General features: G+C 38.7%; 1 protein-coding gene across 1 annotated transcript; it reads right to left on the reverse strand.

Moving 5' to 3' along the window:
- Positions 1 to 2,953: 2,953 nt before the first annotated feature.
- LOC148113868 (extracellular calcium-sensing receptor-like) lies at positions 2,954 to 14,746 on the reverse strand. The gene is made up of 4 exons (XM_087893489.1): positions 14,462 to 14,746; positions 9,663 to 10,514; positions 5,599 to 5,826; positions 2,954 to 2,959 (listed from the first exon to the last, which is right to left on the reverse strand). The coding sequence occupies exons 1-4, from the start codon at positions 14,744 to 14,746 to the stop codon at positions 2,954 to 2,956; spliced, it is 1,371 nt and encodes a 456-aa protein (XP_087749615.1).
- Between the last annotated feature and the right edge of the window lie 5,644 nt (positions 14,747 to 20,390).

The raw sequence follows: 20,390 nt of genomic DNA on the forward strand, positions 1-20,390 counted from the left end.
CGGCGAATGAATACAAAGCGCAAGCAGACAAAAAACGAGCTAGCCATAAACCATTCCAATTAGGGGATCTCGTTTACCTATCCACTAAGTATATAAAGTTGAAAACCCCGTGTAAAAAACTTGGACCCCAATATCTAGGCCCATTCAGGATCCAAAGGGTAATCAATCCAGTTACGGTAGTTCTAAAATTACCACCATATTTGGGAAAAATTCATCCCACTTTTCATTGTAGTTTGTTGAAACTACACAGGGTCCAGGCCCCGTAAAGGATGACCACTACGAATTGGATGGTGTTCTTGATTCCTGGATCCATAATGGGAGGCTTCAGTATCTAGTGAAGTGGAAGGGTTATCCTTTAGCTGAGGCTTCTTGGGTGGCAGATACGGACCTAAAAGCTCCTAAACTCTTAAATTCCTATCATAAAAATAACCCCAACAAACCGGGTCCCACAATCTAATCTATCTCTTTCATGTTTTGCAGGTGAACTCCTGGTAGAGGGGGCCGCCTGTCGAGATTCAAACTGTCTCGACATAGCATGGGGAGGGGAGTTGCTGCAGATCCATTGCTGACAGGGGAAAACCCTACCTAACAAAGAAATCCAAGAAGCGGGCTGCTGCGACGATGTCTAGTGGTGGTGGTGGGTTGTTAGCTGTGCACTTTGGTGAAGGGTGGGTGGCAGGTGTTAATACCTTACTTGGAGACGGACGGTCACCCCGCGGCCAGGGCAGCATAGGGAGCTGACATCGCCCGCCGTCCCAAAAAAGGGCGGCACCTGGAAGCAATGCCGATTGGCTATCGCCTGCCGTCCCAAAAAAGGGCGGCACCTGGAAGCAATGCCAATTGGCTAATAGGGTGCCCAGTTTATTTTGAGTTTGTATAAATAGCGTTGGGAGGCAGCTGCTCCCAATGCCAACTTTATGTTTGTCAATTAACGTTCATGTGTGACTGCTCCAAGAAATGAAAAGTAAACCCATTTACAACCTCGTTCTTTGCTGCGAGTCATGTTTTCAATGGTTCGAATCACCTTGGAGAGCAGAATACGATTGATTTTTCTCTGTTTGTTCTGCTTTCTCTTCTTCTTTCTGGATCTGTTGCTCGTTTCTAGTTATTATTTGTTTAATATTCTCCATTTTATCATCCATCTTTTCTATTCTTTCCTTCATGTCTTCATCAAGTAATTGAATCATTGGTTTCATTTTGGCCTGCATCATATTTCTTTCTCTCTCCTGAAAAGTTCTATAGAAAGCTCTCTGGCTTGATCACTGCTTTTCTTGAGGGGTGGAAGACAATTCCACCTCCTACTCTTTGAGTCCCACTTTCACTCAGGCTAACTTTAAGGGGTCTCTTTGCTCAACAGAAGTTGGAAAAATCTCACCCAGATCAACCACACTGTTTCTCAGTCTTTTATGCTTTCTTCATTGGTCAGATGTCATAGCTTTGGTCACACATGCAATGGCCATCTTTTTCTTCCTGCCAGATTGAGAGTTAACTCTAGGTCAAACAAGGAGGTTGAAGTCTCCTTGTAATCCAAAGACTGTCCTCTCTATTTTCATCACCCCTCCTGAGTGACTTGGGTCCCTCAGAACCATCTGACAAGTCAAATTCTGTGTGATTCCATGAAGCCCCATGGAGGGGCGCTGAATATTAAGGTTATTAATATTAATATGGTTTTTAACCCATTTCCAGTCAGACTCATTTTGCAACTTCCTCCAATGCCACATCACACCTCAACAACCTAAAACAAAAAACCGGCCTAACCTGTCACTTCTCATATGAATTGGCCACTCAATAATTTAAGACAGAAAAATGTTTGCCACAGAGGCTCATATAACAAATGACAACTAAAGAAAATAAATCATAGATTTATTAAAAATAAATAAAATAAAGCATAGATCTAAAAAGAGTGGAAGTAATAGTTGATCATTCAGACTTTTGAATTTTGCCTCCCATTTTGAAGTATGAAAGCAAGCTCATTTCAGTTAAATAAAATTATAAACTGGTCACAGACTTCAAAATTGGAAAATTCTCCTACAATTACATATACATTTCTTTTTAAAAAATTAAAACTTTCTTTTCATGAGCTGATGTTTATTGTTCAGTTCAGGTCTCATCACAATGATAAAACACTTGGGAAAAAAGATACACACCAATAATCCAGCACTAGAGGAGATCATGGAGAAAATCTCCACAGCCAACATATATTTTCCCCCTGTGCTTAGATAGGTTGGGATAAAACACAGCCAAACACTACAGAAGACCAACATGCTGAAGGTAATGAATTTGGCTTCATTGAAACTATCAGGTAACTTCCTAGCTAGAAAAGCAGCAGAGAAGCTAACCAGAGCAAGAAAACCCATAAAGCCCAAAACACAGCAGAACATGACCGAGTCTTCATTACACTCCAGGATGAGTTCTTCAGACATCGACTGCATATCAAAATCTGGATATGGTGGGGATATTATTAGCCACACAGCACAGAGACATATTTGGACAAAGGAGCAGGAAAGTATAATGTAGCTGACCATTCTTCCACCCACCCATTTCTTCAATCTGGAACCAGGTTTGGTGGCCATGAATGCTAGAACCACAACAAAAGTTTTGGCCAATACACAAGAAATTGCTACAGAAAAAATGAGACCGAAGGCTGGTTGTCGAAGGAGACACAAAATCTTATCCGGTCTGCCAACAAATAGAAAGACACAAAGGAAAGAGAGGAGAAGGGAAACTAGAAGTATATAAGAGAGATTTCGGTTGTTGGCTTTGACGATGGGAGTGTCTTTGTGTTTCATGAATATTGTGACGATCAAAGTTGTCATTAAAGAAAAGCAAAGAGAAAGAACAGTCAGACCGATCCCCAAGGGTTCTTCATAGGACAAAAAAGTGATCTGTTTTAGAATGCACATATTTTTCTCAGGATTTGGATATTGATCTACAGGACATGGGGAGCAGTCATCTACGTCTGAAAAAAAACACAGTGGAATTGATACAGTTGATTATGGACAGTGTTGTACCCTAATGTCTTAATCCCATTATATTTGGAAACTTGATAAAGTTAAAAAGTTTTGGCAACAATTGGAGGAAATGATATTTGAAATGATGGGGAAAGCAATAATATTGAGACCAGAAACTATATTACTGTTGATAATTAAGGAAATAGAACCAACAAAATATGAGAAAGAATTGATTAGAATTATGATTATAATGGGTAGAATTATAATAGCCAGATATTGGAAATTAGATGTGAATTTTAGAATAGAAGAATGGTATTGTGAAATGTGGAAATTAGCTTTAAATGATAAAATGACATGTGATATTAAAATTAGAAATGGTCACTTCCGGTTTGCTGTTTGTCCCCGCCGGACGCTCCCTCGGGATCGTTGAACCCACTGCCTGTAAGAGCTGCCTTTTTCAGCGGAATGGCGGCTCGAAAAAACTCCGTTTCCATTAGGAAACGGAGATAGAGCCGGCTGGGGTGGGTAGAGTCCTCTGCCTAATCCCAAAAGTTTTTTATTTACTTTTGGGAGGGAGCGGAAGAGACTCCCCACATCCCCAGCCGATGCTCCGGGCTCTGGGAGATCTCTGCTACACGCAGAGCTAGGGGGCAAAAGCAAGCCTGCAAATCTGTTAAATTAATCAAAGAAGATGTGAGCTGGACCTCTGATCCTGAAGCGCAAGTATTCTTCTTATTTTAGAAAAGTTATTGAAGTTGTTTAAGAAGTGAAAGGAAAAAATATTTTTAAAATGGCGATTGCTGCTGTGACTGCTGCGGCTTGAAGAGAGGCTGAAGGGGAAAGTCCTTCCGTTTTCTATTACAAAGTAGCGGAGCAAATACTTCTGGCTGTAATTGAAGGCAAAACCTCACTCTCACTCTTGTTTTTTTTTCTTTTCTTTTCCTGGGGATCTGATATTGATCTTGGTTGGAAAAAAGCTTTTTTTTTTTTCTCTTTTCCAGTAAATCTTGTCTGTGTGGAAAAATGGCGCTGAGACTTATAAAGTTAGACAAACAGGCAGTGGGGGGGGGATTCCCCCATTAACAAATTACATCAACAAGTTCTAACTCTCCAGTCTCAGAAACCTGATTTTAATATAATAGAATTTCTTCTTGAGGAGATTGTAAGAAGGGATGAGATTGTGAATCAGCAACTTGAAAAATTTAAGCTGGAAATTAAAGAAATTGGTGAATTGGTGAAATCTAAGTTTGACTTTTTGGATCGAAAGATTTTAAAAACAGCTAATGGTTTAGCAGACTTTGTGATTCAGTTGGATGCAAATACCAAATTATTAGAGTCTAAAATGAAAGAAACTGAGGAGAATTTGGACGACAAGATCCAAAAAATTAAAAAGGATTTGGCAAACATTCAGGATAATAGTTCAGAAGATAAACCTAAAATGGAGGTTGACCAAAAGATTGGTAATGAAGAAAATGTACAACAGAGGATTGAAAGAGAAGTTTTAATGATTCAATATAATTTTACAGAATATGCAATTAGACTGAGAGGTCTGCAGGAAAATGACAGAGATGATTTAAGGAAGATATCTTCTGAAATTCTGGCTGGGATTTTAAAGGTTTAACCTGATGAAGTGTTTTGCAGGATTGACAGAATTTATAGAATAAACTCCTGGTTGGCAAAACAAAAGCAATTGCCTAGAGATGTGGTGATTTATTTTACTGATAAAGGAATAAGAAATGATATTGTGCAGAATTCTTTTAGTTCTACTTTGCAATTTCGTGGAAGAAAGATTTGGATTTTTAAGGAGCTCCCGCCCAAGATGTTAATGGAGAGGAAGAAATTTGGTTTTCTAGTGTCTGAGTTAAAAAAAAGAAATATCCTATTTAGGTGGGATGTGCCAGTTGGTTTAATATTCAGACACCAAGGAGTAAGATACCAACTGAACACTGTTGAAAAAGCGGAAGAATTTTATCAAAAAATCTTAAAAAGAATTTAACATCTTTAGGCATAATACAGGACAAACAAAAGGAGTTGGAAACAAAGGGAAAATATCAAATTATAGAGGCTGTGGTAGATAAATTGTCTTCGGACTCCCTGGATACCCCAGCTGGACTGTCTATAAATATGAGAGCAGTGTCATCTGATTCCAATGTGATGAATTATCAAGTTACAGACAAGTGCGTAAATCAACCAGTTGATATACAAGTGATGGAAAAGAAATACGAGATAATAAAACAAAACCAACAAGATCAACTAGCTGATACACAATTTGTAGGAAGGAAACCAGGATGGAAATTCAACCCGCAAAAGAAAAAGAAAAGAAACAGATCTCATAGAAATAGTAGTTTCTAAACTAAGCAACAGCGAAGTATTGTTTAATACTATCTTGAGGATAGTGGCAGACCTCTGCAATGCCGTGATTTTGGGATGTGAAAAGAGCCTTACATTGTTGGATTTGAATTATCTATTTTGGATTTCTTTTACCGATACCAATGATTAGAGAAGTAAACATTCTTATAGATATTTTTTCCTTCCCCAGGACATTTGTTCTTAGGTTAGTTCAGAGATGATGCTCTGGAACACTCACCAATATATATATTTATGCTACATGAATGAAGACAGATCATTTTAGATTTAAGCAACTAACCTGATTAAAGCCTATTGGCCATGTGATGGAATCTACAGAAATATTGAAGAACTTCTCTGGTAGAGCTGTGGGATCTATCACTCCAACATTGAGTCTAAAGAAGGATTTGTTTGGGAATGTGATCCAATTGACAATATCATATCCACCAATGAATTCTCCATTTTTATCAAAGGAGATCTTTTCACCAACACTGTTGTTGAATCTGACACTTCTCAGAAAAGAATGAACCTGAAATACAGAGACAGTCAAAGAAAAACAGAAGGCAGAAATATATGTGCAAAACATAACAATGATTCCAAAAGGGAGTAGATATGACACTACTGAAAAACAATTAAACTGTATTAACAGGATTGCACAGTAAAATACTAACAAAAAATTATCTATGATCTGAGTTATTGCTCAGGTAAAATCCTTCAGTATAAAGCAAGAGAATAATAAGACAAAATGTAATGTCTTTACATTTACTATATGTATGTTACTTTTCAAAACAGTCAGTAATGATCATAAGATATATGAGGTTATGGTGACCTAAACAGGATCTCTTGAATTGCTGGAGTTATATACAGGGCCGGATTTAGATGAAAAGAGGCCCTAGGCTATTCCACTTATGAGGCCCTTTCACCAGTGGTGGGATTCATTTTTTTTAACAACAGGATCTGTGGGCGTAGCTTAGTTGGGGGTGTGGCTTGGCAATCATGTGACTGGTTGGGCGTGGCTATGTGCATAGACTTTTTTCAGAGGGCTGAAGAAAGTCATTTCTGACTGGGCCTCGCACTTTTGACCGGTCCTCACACTTATGACCATCCTCACATTTATGCCCGTGCAGCTTTCTTAACAACCATGTCACTCATTTCACAACTGCTTCTCTTCACCATGGTGACAAGATAGGGCAAAAACGTAAAATGTGAGGACAGTCGTAAGTTCGAGGACTGGTCAAAAGTGCGAGGACCAGTCAGAAATAACTTTTTCAGCCCTCTGAGTAGTCCATATGCATAAAAGGATACAGCAATAGAGAGGGATGAAGGAAGGGAAGGGAAATTAGAGTAGGAGGGAGGGTAAGAGAGGGAGGAAGGGAGGAGGAGAAGGAGAAAGGAAGAGGAAGTAGGGAGGAGAAGAAGAGGGGGAGGAAGAGAAAGTAAGAAGGAAAGAAAAAAAAGAGGTGGTAGGTTTGAGGAGAAAGATTGCTGTACAATAAAAAAGATGAAAGGGAAGAAAGCCAACCCCAAACAAATATAAAGATATTAAGATAAAGAATGAATTGTTAAACTTTAAAGAATAAAAGAGAACAAATATGAATAAATAACAATAATTAGAAACACACATACAAACATACAATGTATTTTCTTTGAACAGAGTATTTGGCCGGTTCACAAATTTAAACAGTGTTTATTCATTTCAATTAAATTTACAATTTCTATATTTCCTTTTTGCCATATTTATTCCTCATCTATTTTTGTAAAAAAACAATATTACCCTTCATCCTCATCTCTAATCTTAATTAAATTCAATTTTTCCTTTCTATTCTATATTATACCCCTTCCCATTGTCATCTATTTTTATATCCATCCTCACATTGGTTAATTATGTAATATTAGTTGTTTAATGTAAATTCAACATTTTAATATAAATCAATTAGTTATATAACTACCTTTTTTGTATATTAATCAATATGAACATGAATATTCCAATTATTTCCATGCAATCCAATTTCTTACAAATCAATTAATTATATTTACCAATAATAATAAACCAAATAATTTCCCCCATATATTCATCCAAACCACAACTTAACCATTTCTGCTTTCAGAAATATACAATTAATAGTATCTCAATTATTACAATTCCCTGGTTAAATAGAGCTTTTTTTCTTTTGTGTTTTAAAATCCTGAACTCTCCTCTTTTTCCCTAAATTTCCCATTGTTTGCACCTACCTTTTTTGGTGAGGAAAAAGAAAAGAATTCTGCCTGCCTAATTTTCCAACCTTGCAGCAACAGCAAAGCAGTTTCAGTTTCATTTCTCAGCATAGTTAGGGGGAAAAATATCAGCACTCTTTGCAAGGAAGCAGAAGAGCCCTGAGCAAAACAGCTGAGACAAATCAGCTGAGAGCCGGGAGGCCAATTAGCCTATGCTGAAGCTCCGTGGACCAATAAAATTACAAAAAAAACACCGAATCCTTTGTTAAATTGCTGGCTCCCCCGCCCCTCGCCCACCACTATTTATTGGCAATAAATAGTGGTGCGGAGGGGCGGGGCAAGCCAGCAATTTAACAAAGGGTTCGGCTGCACCACTGGCTCTAGGGCGGCCCTTTGAAGCCCCGCGGCAAGAATTTGAAGTTTTTTTTTCCTCTAGCCATCGGAGGCAGCAATAGATGGGGAGTGGGCGGGGTAAGCGAACTGCCGGCGATCCAACAGAGCAGAGAGTGAGGGTGAGTGAAGGCGTGGAAGTGGCTTTCTCCATCCTGCTCTCTTGTGTCCAGAGCCAGTGGGGAACCACATGGCAGCCCACGTGGATCCCAGGCAGCGGAACTCAGGCTAGGGAAGGGGTGGGCAATTGTGGCTCTTTTACAACCTGTGGCCTTCAACTCCCAGAATTCCTGAGACAGCCAAGCTGTCTCAGGAATTCTGGAAATTGAAGTCCACAGGTTGTAAAAGAGCCACAATTGCCTACCCCTGGCTACGGTAGGCTGGCGCCGCACGGGTGGGAGGCGAGGGGCAGGTGAGCCAGCAATTTAACAAAGGGTTTGGCCGAACCCCCTAGAACCCCCAGAATCCCACCACTGTGTAGGCCCCTCTTGATCTTGAGGCCCTAGGCTGAAGCCTAGTTAGCCTATAGGAAAATCCGGCCCTGGTTATATATGTTCAATAATGACTCACATACAAAACTGGGCTACAATGTCTGACATTCCCACTCCTGGTTAACTGCCAATAAAATAAGATCATCAGGTTCTCTCTCTTGCCTGGCTATAGTGTTACAAATGGGGAAACATCCATATTTTTATAGGAATGGCCCCGAAGAACCTTATAAGAGTCACTAGTGGGGCAACAGACTTAAAAGAGGAAGTTGAGTCTGTGTCAAGAAAAGTAATTTGAGAAAATATTTCAGGAAAATGTTTATGGAGATTCTCAGTCATCCAGGTCATGGTTGTCCGAAAGGTGCTTTTTTCAAGAAGCAACTAGACTTTCCGGTTTTTCTTTGAAGACATGAAGAAGCTTCTTGGATGAGAAGAGAAATGTCTTCAAAGAAAAAACAGAAAGTCCAGTTATCTCTTGAAAAAAAATCACCTTTGGGATTTCAGGAAAACATAGTTCACGCAATGTGAATTTGAGGGAGGGAAAAGCAGACTGTTAATGCAACTGTTCCAATAACAATAGTGCTGACCTACATGGAATGGGTTTCTCAGTTTGGCTTACATGTTGAGATGGACAGTATTTTGGAGGTCTCTATAAACAGATATATTGCCAGCTGGAAGAGTAAAGAAACTCAGGGCAGTGGGAAAACACTGACCCCACTGGATCTCGCACACCCACCCTGGAGATCAGGCTCAGACAAAACCGGTTTGCCCTTGCCAAAGATGCTTGCCCATCAGCTGGTCAACCCGCCCTCTCCACACGCCTTCGCTGCACTTTGGTCAAGCCCAGCCTCTCACTTCAAGATGGTATCCCTGCTCATGCACACCTTCCCGGCACTGCAACAGCTGGTCAAGGGATCACGTGAGAAGGTGGAGGAGGATTTTTGTCTTCAGGGAAGCTGCCATTGTGGCGCATGCTCAGTCCTCAGCTGTGGGCCTGTCCCCCTTTCTTTTGTACCCTCCTCCTGGATCCCATTTCCACACCTCCAGCCCTTGTGTTAGCGATGTTGGTGTCAGCCACTGCTGGGTTGGACCAGTCTTTCAGGACAGAGAGCAGGTCACGTGACCAGGTCAGCAGGGAGCCTCAGGTCAAAGGGCCGCATGCAGCTCTGGAACTGCGGGTTGCTGACATGTGCCCTAGGGGATATTATTTGTTAGAGCTTATGAAGAGATGGTGCAACTACAAATATGGTGGTTACTCCACTAGCAGGCTTACCTGCCACCACATACAATTGTGGAAATATTTCCTTCCTTCTTTCACTATTGTTGTTTCCTTGGATTTGGATAAAGAGAGAGATTGCAAAGCATGTGCCACAGCATAGACTGCATTGTAAATATTGTAACTCTGTCCACTCATCCGTGTTTCAAACACAGATGTGGGAAGTGTCTCAAGCCTCTCCTGACCAGTACATTTCTTCTCAAATGTCTCAATTTTTGAGTTTGAGAAGAAACAATTGAATGTCTGTTCCCAAAAATCTTTCCGAAAATGATCATGTTGGTTGTTGTTTGGATTTAGGTTTTGAAAAAAATCCTGGAAGTTTTGGACCTCCTTTGTGTGAACTGCAAAGGATAAAACACCATGTAGGAAATGGATGTCCAAAGATTTATCAAAGGAAATTGAAGTATAATCTGTCTGAGTGGATGTAATCAAGATTTTTGTCTTTCTTGGTATATCCTCCACTTCTGAAAATTGGAGAAAACTTCTCAGAAATGATATGGAGCGAATTTCACCATACAGGATTATCACATTGGCTGTGCTGTTCATGAGAACTTGGTATATATGTAGTCCTTTGTCTATGAAATCAGCAAAATCACCGTAAAAAGATACATTTGGTAACTCTTCTATGAATTCAATGCAGATGCCATGTTCAGAAAATGTGGGGAGCACCTCTTGTACAAATCTCTCTCCTTTGTCATTCTTTACCACAAGAATTCCAATCCAGATCCATCTAAAATACAGCAATAACTGCAGGAGGCCCTTATGTTGGTGGGATTCATCTGGAAACATTTGCTGGAAGAAAATTGATTGAGTCTTTTTATCTATGACTGGAGCAGAGCCATAGGTCAACTACAGAAAGATAAACATATGCAATGTCAAAGGTCTATGTGAGCCTCTGGAAATGTGTACATTTATTTGCGTATCTTTATTCTTATATACTGAAACATTATGCAGCTAGTTGTGTTTATTTAGGAATATCAAGCAAGATGTCACTGTTAAGGTACCAGTAAATATCTTTTCCTGGAAGTAATACCTCCACTTTCTATTCAGAATTACTTATTACTCATGCAGGTCTGCTGATCAAGCAAAATAATATATCTAGGAATCTGAAAATTGTCTCCCTGCTATAGAGAGAAAACTACAGACTACAGTCTGAAAGCATGTAAAAAATGCAAGGGGATGTCAGTAATTTAAAGTACTTGAAAGAAGGAAAACTAAAAAACAAAACATTGTTGAAGTCAACATCAGACGAGAAATCTTCCAGGGAGTCACTTTCACCACTACTGTTCAACATCACATTAATTCCACTGACAATAATCCTATGAAACCCAAAACTGGGATACCAAATCTCAAGCCAACATGGCAAATTAAACCATCTACTATACATGAATGACTTAAAAATTATGTGAAAAGCCATATATTGTATCCTTTACTTTGGGCCCCTGTGAATTGTAGACTATGGTTTTCATGGTTTTGATATAAAAGCGGCAATACGGTGTATTACATTTCATCAGTTCATAATTAAGAAGTTGAGAAAACTAGATAATTGGTACATACTTGGTTGATACATAGAACCAGTCAATGGTATTTGTGATGTATTTTTGAATGTTCAGTTGACTGAGTTTCATGTTTAATGAATAACGTAAATAACAACAACAACAACAACAACAATAATAATAAACCTGATCATGCCTTTTTGACACCAAACAGGCAGTTGGGCTGCCATGGCTGGGCCTGGATGGCTATTAGGTGCAGTTCCTATGGGATTACCGTCTTCAGTTCAGTAGTGGCTTAGCCACTGTGAACCAACCCAGGCACCTACCATCACCAATGATGAGAAGAAATCAACAAAATTCCAAATCGGATCAGTCGTCGCCTGGGTCAATAAGGGCCATGTCAGATGCTATGGCTCCTGGACATCTGTCAAAGAATGGGCTACAGGGCTCAGTTGTTACTGCTAGGGAATCAGGGCATGCAACTGCAAAACGACTGGAACGAAAGAGCAAAACTTGAACAACTGAAGAAAATAGAGAAATAATCAAATGTTACTACCAGGCAGAACCAACAGCCAGAGGATTTGAAAAAAGAATGATGCAAGTGTGGAAGGAAAAACACCGAGAAAGTGACGTAACTGAACAAAGATAGATGGATCAAAGATGTTCCATCATCCGTAATAAAGTTTTCACAGATGTGGAAATGCAACATCTAGAAACATTGGTGAAAAAGAAAACAAGTAATGATGAACAAGCTGAAGAAACTGTTCCAACACCTGAACAAACTGACCAGCTAGTGAAAGAAACTAACATACAGGATGAAGATTTTCCAGTGCAACAATGTGAAAGTGTAGAGCTAAGTGATCTAGCAAAAATGCTGAAAGAAAAGATTGAAAACCACATCAAAGAAAACATAGAAAGAAAAAGACTGCCTGCCGTTCGTGAAGTGCATAGCAAATGAGTGAAAGATCGACTAACTGCTTTGAACAACATTTTAACTTCCATCCCATCCAGCACACTGTAGTATATGAAACACTAACGTATAGCATAGCCGCCATTATAATTGCAGAACTGGGTTATAAAATGCCAAAAAAAAAAAAAAAAAACCACTGGAACACCGAAGTGGAAAATTTGACTTGAAAATAAAATTTAAAAACTGTGAGGAGATACCAGCCATTTGAAGTACTTGAAAGAAGGAAAACTAAAGAACAAAAAGCTGAAAAATAGCTTACACAAAAAATACAACCTGGAGGAAAAAAAACAATAATGGAAATCATGGAAGAACTAAAACAATATGTAATAGCCACAGCAAAGAAAATCGAAAGATACGAAGAACAAATAAAACAATATCATGAAAATGTCCAGTTCAGAAAAAACCAACACCTCTTCTACCAGTTACTTGATAAAAATCAAGTCCAAACTAATGTTCATCCATGTAAAGAAAAAACTTTGAAGTTTTGGAAAGGACTGTGGGAAAACCCAGTGGAATAACAACAAAACTGCCTCATGGATCAAAGATATTCAAAATCAAACAACGTGAAACAAAATGAAAAATATTGTAATAACAATTGATATGGTTGATCAGAACTGATCAAAACGGAACTGATACAGTTCTTAAACAAGAACTGGCAGGCACCTGACCTGGACGAACTGCATGGATACTGGCTAAAACACCTGACCAGCATCCATCACCGCATGGTCACTCAATTTGATCAAATGCTTCAAAATGCAACAAGCGAAGAATGGTTAATAGCTGGCCGAACATATTTGATAATGAAAGATCCAGAAAAGGGCACATAACCAAGCAACTATCACCCAATTACTTGTCTGCCAACATTTTACAAGAATACTCGCAAATTCACTATTCAATCATCTGATGGAAAACAGCTTGTATCCAGTAGAACAAAAAGGAAATTATAAAAAATCAAGAGGAACAAAAGATCAGCTGCTTATTGACAAAATGGTACTAAAAATGCAAGATGAAGAAAATGGTGTGAATCAATTGCAAAAAGGCATTTGACTCACTACCCCACAGCTGGATTAACGCCTGTCTGGAAAACTTTTGAATCAGCAAACATATTTGTACATTTTTTAAAGCAAACATGCAAAAATGGAAAACAGTTCTAACAGCAAATGGGGAGAACATTGGTGAAGTCAACATCAGAAGAGGAATCACTTTCCCCAGTACTGTTCAACATCACATAAATTCCACTGACAATAATCCTACGAAACACAAAACTAGGATACAAAATCTCAAGCCAGCATGACAAGATAAGCTATTTACTGTACATGGATGACTGACAACTGTATGCAAAAAGCCCCACTGAATTTAAATCAATACTCAACACAGTTCAATTGTTCAGCAGCGACATCAGAATGAACTTTGGACTTGAAAAATGTGCTATATCATCTGTGCAGCGAGGAAAAATGGAAAAAATAAAAGGAATAGAACTGGGAAATGGAAGCATCATGAAAGTATTAGCAAAGGATGACAGTTACAAATACCTAGGCATATTGGAAGCAGATAAGATCTTGAATGGAAAAGTCAAAAAGTCAACGCAAAAGGAATATATCAGGAGGGTCCACAAAATATTAAAATCAAATCTGAATGCTGGAAACATAATTAAAGCCATAAAACATAACTAAAGCTGCCCTGAGTCTCTGGAGAAAGGCGGCATATAAATTGAACTAACTAACTAACTAACTAACTAACTAACTAACTAACTAAATAAATAAATAAATAAATAAATAAATAAATAAATAAATAAATAAATAAATAAATAAATAAATAAATATATGGGCAGTTCCATGATACGCTACTCAGCTGGAATCATCAACTGGACTGTGGCTTAACTGGAAAACTTGGACTGGAAAAAACATAAACTATTGAATAGGTACCATGCTGTACATCCACAAAGTGACATCGACAGGTTGTACCTGCCAAGAAGAATAGGGGACAGAGGGCTATTGCAAATCCATCAAACTGTAGAAGAAGAAAAACCAAGTTTGAATGACTATGTGAATCAAAGTACAGAAAAATTGCTGCAGGCTGTGAAAATGGAGAACATTATTAAAACAACAGAAACAAAGATAGAATATAAGGAAAAACAGCTAGATGACTGCGCTACTCAGAACAATATACAATTTAAGAAGACACTTGACTGATACCTAGGATGCTGGCAACAACCCGTATCAACCATCACAGCCAGTCAATGATATTTGTGATACATTTTTAAATGTTTAATGAATAAAAGTTTATAATAATAATAAGAATATAAATATTACATCTTCAGCACCACTTACCTGAGGAACTTTATAGATGCACAATAAAGTTGCCATGTGAAGAGCAATGTCAGGTGCTCCAATAACTGCTGCCAAATTTTGGGGGACGCCACACTTGTAGTTAGGGATGAATTTGCCCTGAGTTAAAGGCAGCAACAATGAGGCAAAGTAAGTCCAGCTTGGACTAAAATTGCTGTTAAAAATGTGGAAGCCCAGAGTGATGTTGGGTAGGATCTGGGGATTTTCATTAATCTGTTTTATAGTAAATGCTAAGGCCAGGATATGCTGGTAATTCTGAAAAACCATTCTGTAAAACATTTTTAAAAAACACATTAAGAAAGCTCTGTTTCACTTTGTGACACTTGTGAGCCTTTCAGTACAATATTTTGTGGAATACATTTTAGTGCAATGTATAGGTAGTCCTTGACTTACAACCATTCATTTAGTGACAATTCAAAGTTACAACAGCACTGAAAAAAAGTAACTTATGACTGTTTTTCACACTTACAACCCTTGGAACATCCACATGGCCAGTTAATCAAAATTCAGACACTTAGCAACTGATTCGCACTTATGACAGTTGCAGTGTTCCAAGATCATGTGATCAGCTTTTGTGAACTTCTGACCAGCAATGGGAAGCCAGATTCACTTAATTGTGTCACTAACTTAATGACTGCAGGGATTCACTTAAGAACATTGGTAAGAAAGGTCATAAAATGGGGCAAAACTCACTTAACAAATATCTCACTTAGCAACAGAAATTTTGGGCTCAATTTTAATCATGAGTTGAGGATTACCTGTATTTAGTATTCTGTTCGGATTCTCAAAACTGCAGACAAAAATATTAGCACCTTTATACACCTCCAGAACCTGGAATGATTTTTAAGAAAAAAAATTGTTTTGTGATTGGAAGCATTATTTCTGAATGAATGAGGAAGGCTCAGTATCAAACTCCAGCTATTAAGAATGGTTTCTATCAAGAAGGAAAATGCTGAATTGTGATACTAGAAATATCAAATGAAAAAAGTTATCATGGAACATATATGCTCCCATTTAGATTTTAGTGGTAGGTCTTCATTATTTAATCCTTATCTACTTCAATATTTAGATTAGATTAATAGAGTTGGAAGGGACCTTGTAGGTCATCTAGTCCAGCACCCCCGCCCACAGTCCAATGGCCATCCAATCTCTTCCTGAAGGCTTCCAGGGATAAAGCTCCCACAACTTCCAAAGGCGAGCTGTTCCATTGGTTGATTGTTCTCACCGTCAGAAAATTTCTCCTTATTTCTAGGTTGAATCTCTCCTTGGTCAGTTTCCATCCATTATTCCTTGTCTGGCCTTCAGCCCCTCAAATATTGGAACACTGCTATCATGTCTCCCCTGGTCCTTCTCTTCACTAGACCAGCCATGACCAGTTCCTGAAACCATTCATCGTATGTTTTAGCCTCCACCTCCCTAATCATCCTGGTTGTCTTCTTTGCACTTTTTCTAGAGTCTCAACATCTTTATTAAAGTGTAGTGACCAAAACTGGATGCAGTATTTTAGGTGTGGTCTTACTAAAGCTTTATAGAGTGGTATTATTACCTCACTTGATCTTGATTGTATCCCTTTGTTAATGCAGTTTAGGATTGCATTGGCTTTTTTGGCTGTCGCTGCACACTGCTGGCTCATATTTAGGTGGTTGTCCACTAAGATTTATTTATTTATTTATTTATTTATTTATTTATTTATTTATTTAATTAATTAAATTTATATGCCGCCCTTCTCCCATAGGACTTGGGGCGGCACACGGAATAAAAACATGTAACAATAAGAATTCCTAAAAACAGCCAATATAAAACCCCAAACAGAATAAAATCTCATAGCAGATCAGGGAAATTGCTGATTTTGCAAGATGCCAAGATCCCTTCCGCAGTTACTGCTATTAAGCCTGGTTTCAACCAGTCTGTATGTCTACTGCTGATTTTTCTTGCCTAAGTGTAAGACTTTATTTTTCTCTACACTGAATTTCATTTTGTTAGATAGGGCCCAGTGTTCAAGTCTGTCAAGATCTATCTGGATCTTGAGCCTCTCTTCTAGGTGTTAGCTATTCCTGCCAGCTTAGTATCATCTGCAAATTTGGTGAGTTCCCCTTCTATTCCCTCATCTAAGTCGTTTATGAAGATATTGAAGAGTACTGGGCCTAAGATGAAACCTTGTGGTACCCCACTACTTACTTCCCTCCATGTAGATGTAGACCCATTAAGGACTACTTGTTGAGTACAGCTTGTCAGCCAGTTACGAATCCATCTCGTGGTGATGCTATCTATTCCATTTTTCCAATTTACCAAGGAGTAGGTTGTGCTCTACTTTGTCAAATGCCTTGCTGAAGTCTAAGTATATTTTGTCCACATAATATTTTGTCTACCAGTATTTGGCTGGTCTACTAATTTAGTCACTATGTTGAAGAATGAAATAAGATTGGTTTGGCATGATCTGTTTTTAACAAACCCCTGCTGACAGCTAGTTATTACTTTACTTGTTTCTAGATGTTGGCAGATCTGTTTCTTATTATCTTTTCCAGAATCTTCCTGAGTATTGATGTTAGGCTGATTGGTCTGTAGTTTCCTGGGTCTGTTTTTTTTTTTTTCCCTTCCTTTTTTGAAGATGGGAACAATATCAGTTCTTTTCTAGTCCTCGGTAGTTCCCCGGTGCTCCAGGATTTTTGAAAGACATGGTACAGTGGTTCTAAAATGACATCTGGCAGCTCCTTCAGAACTCTGGGATATAATCCATCAGGTCCCAGTGATTTGTATTCATCAAGATCAGACAGGTGTTCTCTTACTATTTTTTTGCTTATTTTAATTTTTATTTCTAGTCTGTCTTTTACAGTTATGTTTTTGGTAGGTTGAGCTATAGTTTCTTTTTGTGTGAAGACTGATGCAAAGAATGAGTTAAGCAGCTCTGCTTTCTCTCTTTTGCCTGTTACTTCCTTGCCGTCTTCTCTCTTTAGTGGACCAACTGTTTCCTTGATTTTTTTTCTTGTTGTTTATATGTTGGAAGAAACTTTTTTTATTATCTTTGACTTTTGTTGCAAGTCTTTGTTTATTCTGAGCCTTTTCTTTCCTGATTTCATCTTTGCAGATTCTGATTATCTGCTGATATTCTGCCTTAGTTGTGTGTCCCTCTTTCCATTTTTTGAACTTGTCCTTTTTTTCTTCCAATTTCTCAGAGAGATCTTTGTGCAGCCATGCCGGTTTCTTCTTGGATTTCTTGTTTTTCTTTCTCATTGATATTGTGCTGGTTTGGACTTTTATAATCATATTTTTCAGAGTTTCCCAAGATTCTTGAGTTGTTTTGGGAAACTCTGAAAAATATTTACATTTAATGCTTGTTACATATGATTTGTTGAAAAAGAAATTTGGCCTTTTTTCAACTTTATGTGGAAGCTGAAGTTTAGATATAAATACACCTAGGCAGCCCATTTAAGATTACTGAAAAATATTTTGAGCAATGACCAGAACTTGAAAATAAATTGATAATGTACATACATAAGTCCATCTTGAAGTCCTTGAGAAGGATGTTGACTGAAATCAATGGGGTCAGAAAATATCAAGCATACAGAAATAATGCCAGCAATGTTAACATCTCCAAGCTGATGATAGGTGTGATGAATAGGAAGAGGCTCATCAAGATGACATTGAAGGCTACGATGCTTGCACACCACTTGAGGCAATACTGTTAACAGCAACTCGATCACTGCACACAGCTTCCATAAATGTCCTCTTTCTGTGTGTAAATGGCAGCAACAAGATCCTCCTAGGAGATCATCCTGGACTGTCTTTTTCAGTTGTTTTTCAGAGAAAAGTAGAAATTGCAACATACTGTGAAATCAGCTCACACAGTACTTTTGAATGTGAATTTCATGGTGAATATTAATAATATTCTTCAGGGTCAGTTCCTCACTTTTCCAGAGTGTACCATGAGATTTGGGAGAGACAGACTGTCTAATTCCATAATGATGGTGAGACAGTCACCTGTGTAAAGATCATGCAAGGGCCTCTGGAGGGAGGAGGACCTAAGCCAGAAGACAAAGAATGGAAAACAAGATACAAATTTATTTAAATATATAAATAGGTATAGTCCATGATGGCTAACCTTTTTGTCATCACGTGCCAAAAGCGGGGGGAGTGTGGGGGAGTCATGTGCACGTGCGTGCCCACACCCATAATTCTATGCTCCCCCGCACATGCACTCATGATGCTCCCGCACTCCCCCCACTTTTGGCACATAATGGCACTGTGGGCCCTGTAGGCCTGCTTTTTGCTTTCCCCAGGCTCCAGAGCCTTTTAGGAGCCTGTGGAGGGTGAAAACAGCCTTCCCCACCTCCCCCAGAGACCCTCTGGAGGCCGGAAACAGTGTGTTTCCTGACTTCCGGTGGGCCCAGAAGGCCTGAAAATCATCTGGCTGGAGCTGAGCTCACGTGCTCACCAATATGGCTCCGCGTGCCACTTGTGGCACCCATACCATAGGTTCGCCATCATGGGTATAGTCATTTATATAGTTGGATATTATAGTGTAGAAAGTCAGTACACACACAATCCCCCCTAGTAGAATGAGATATTTTGAAGGATATTAAAAAGGTAGAATATTATATTTCCCTAAATGAAAAATGGAGAAATGTTTTGGTTTTTTTTAGAGGCAGGAAGCACACTCACACTTAATACCCCCACCATCACCACTCTGAAGCAGCTATTTTGTCCCCATTAAGGAAGACTGGGCCAGCCTATCTACAAAACAAAAGATCTTCAGCTCCAGGATGATGGAATTATCCTTCAGGATATAATAGGATTAACCCACTACCATTTAGCAAAAGACACAGAGCTCTCTACATTACACAATCTCCTAAGGGGTATTTCCTTCATTGCATTACCCCCAGCAAATTTCAACCAAATCTGGGAGCTCAGACAACCTACAGAGCCAGCTATGACCCCTATATAACCCCTACAACACCCAATAGAATACATGTCCTTGCAGAGGAACAGGAAGCTCAAGTGCAAAGCCCAAGAGAAGGTATAAAAAAACCCCACTCTCAACTCCATGTGATCAGCTGCCCAGAATCACCCATGTGGTTCTGCTTCATCATTAAACCATTTTTTCAACCAGCCTCCATGTTTCCAGTGTCTTTCTCCCAGCTTGAAACTGAACCAGATGGATATTTCTTCCAACAATAGATTCAATTCTATTCCATTCTAATTATTTTCTTGCATTTGAATCAGTGATGACTTCTGGTGCCTACTTGGATGGGTCCCTACAGTTTTCTTGGCAAACTTCTAGAAAAATCTCTATTTATTTCTTAGAGATGAGAGAGAACGGTTGGACCGGTCTCCCTAAGGCGGATTGTACCTTAGGCATGACTTATACTCATGGTCTCAATAGGCAGGGCCATAGTCAAAGAATAAGTAAAATACTTTGCACATTGGCAACAGAATTGGGAGTTAGTATCTCAGAATTTAGAATGTACACCTTTTAAGGCACAGTTGTCTTTGTATCTGCAACACTGTGCAGAACAAAACATTTAACATTTTGACTTTAAACATTCTAAATACATACAGTACCTAAATATCTAAATACATACATAAGTATCTAAATACATACAGTAGAGATGGTCTTCAACTTGCAACAGTTCATTTAATGAAGGTTTGAATTTATAAAGGCATTGAAAAAAGTGACCTATGACCATTTTTCACACTTATGACCATTGCAGCATCCCCATGGTCACATGATCAAAATTTGGACACTTAGTAACTGATGGATATTTATGACGGTTGCAATGTCCTGGGGTCTTGTGATCACCTTTTATGACTTTTTGACAAGCAAAGTCAATGGGGAAGCGAGATTAATTTAACAACCCTGTTACTAACTGTAACAACTGCAGTGATTCACTTAATAACTGTGGCAAGAAAAGTC

Source organism: Pantherophis guttatus, chromosome 4 (assembly GCF_059756535.1).
Source record: "Pantherophis guttatus breed Tessera chromosome 4, ASM5975653v1, whole genome shotgun sequence".
NCBI classification, from domain to species: Eukaryota; Metazoa; Chordata; class Lepidosauria; order Squamata; family Colubridae; genus Pantherophis; species Pantherophis guttatus.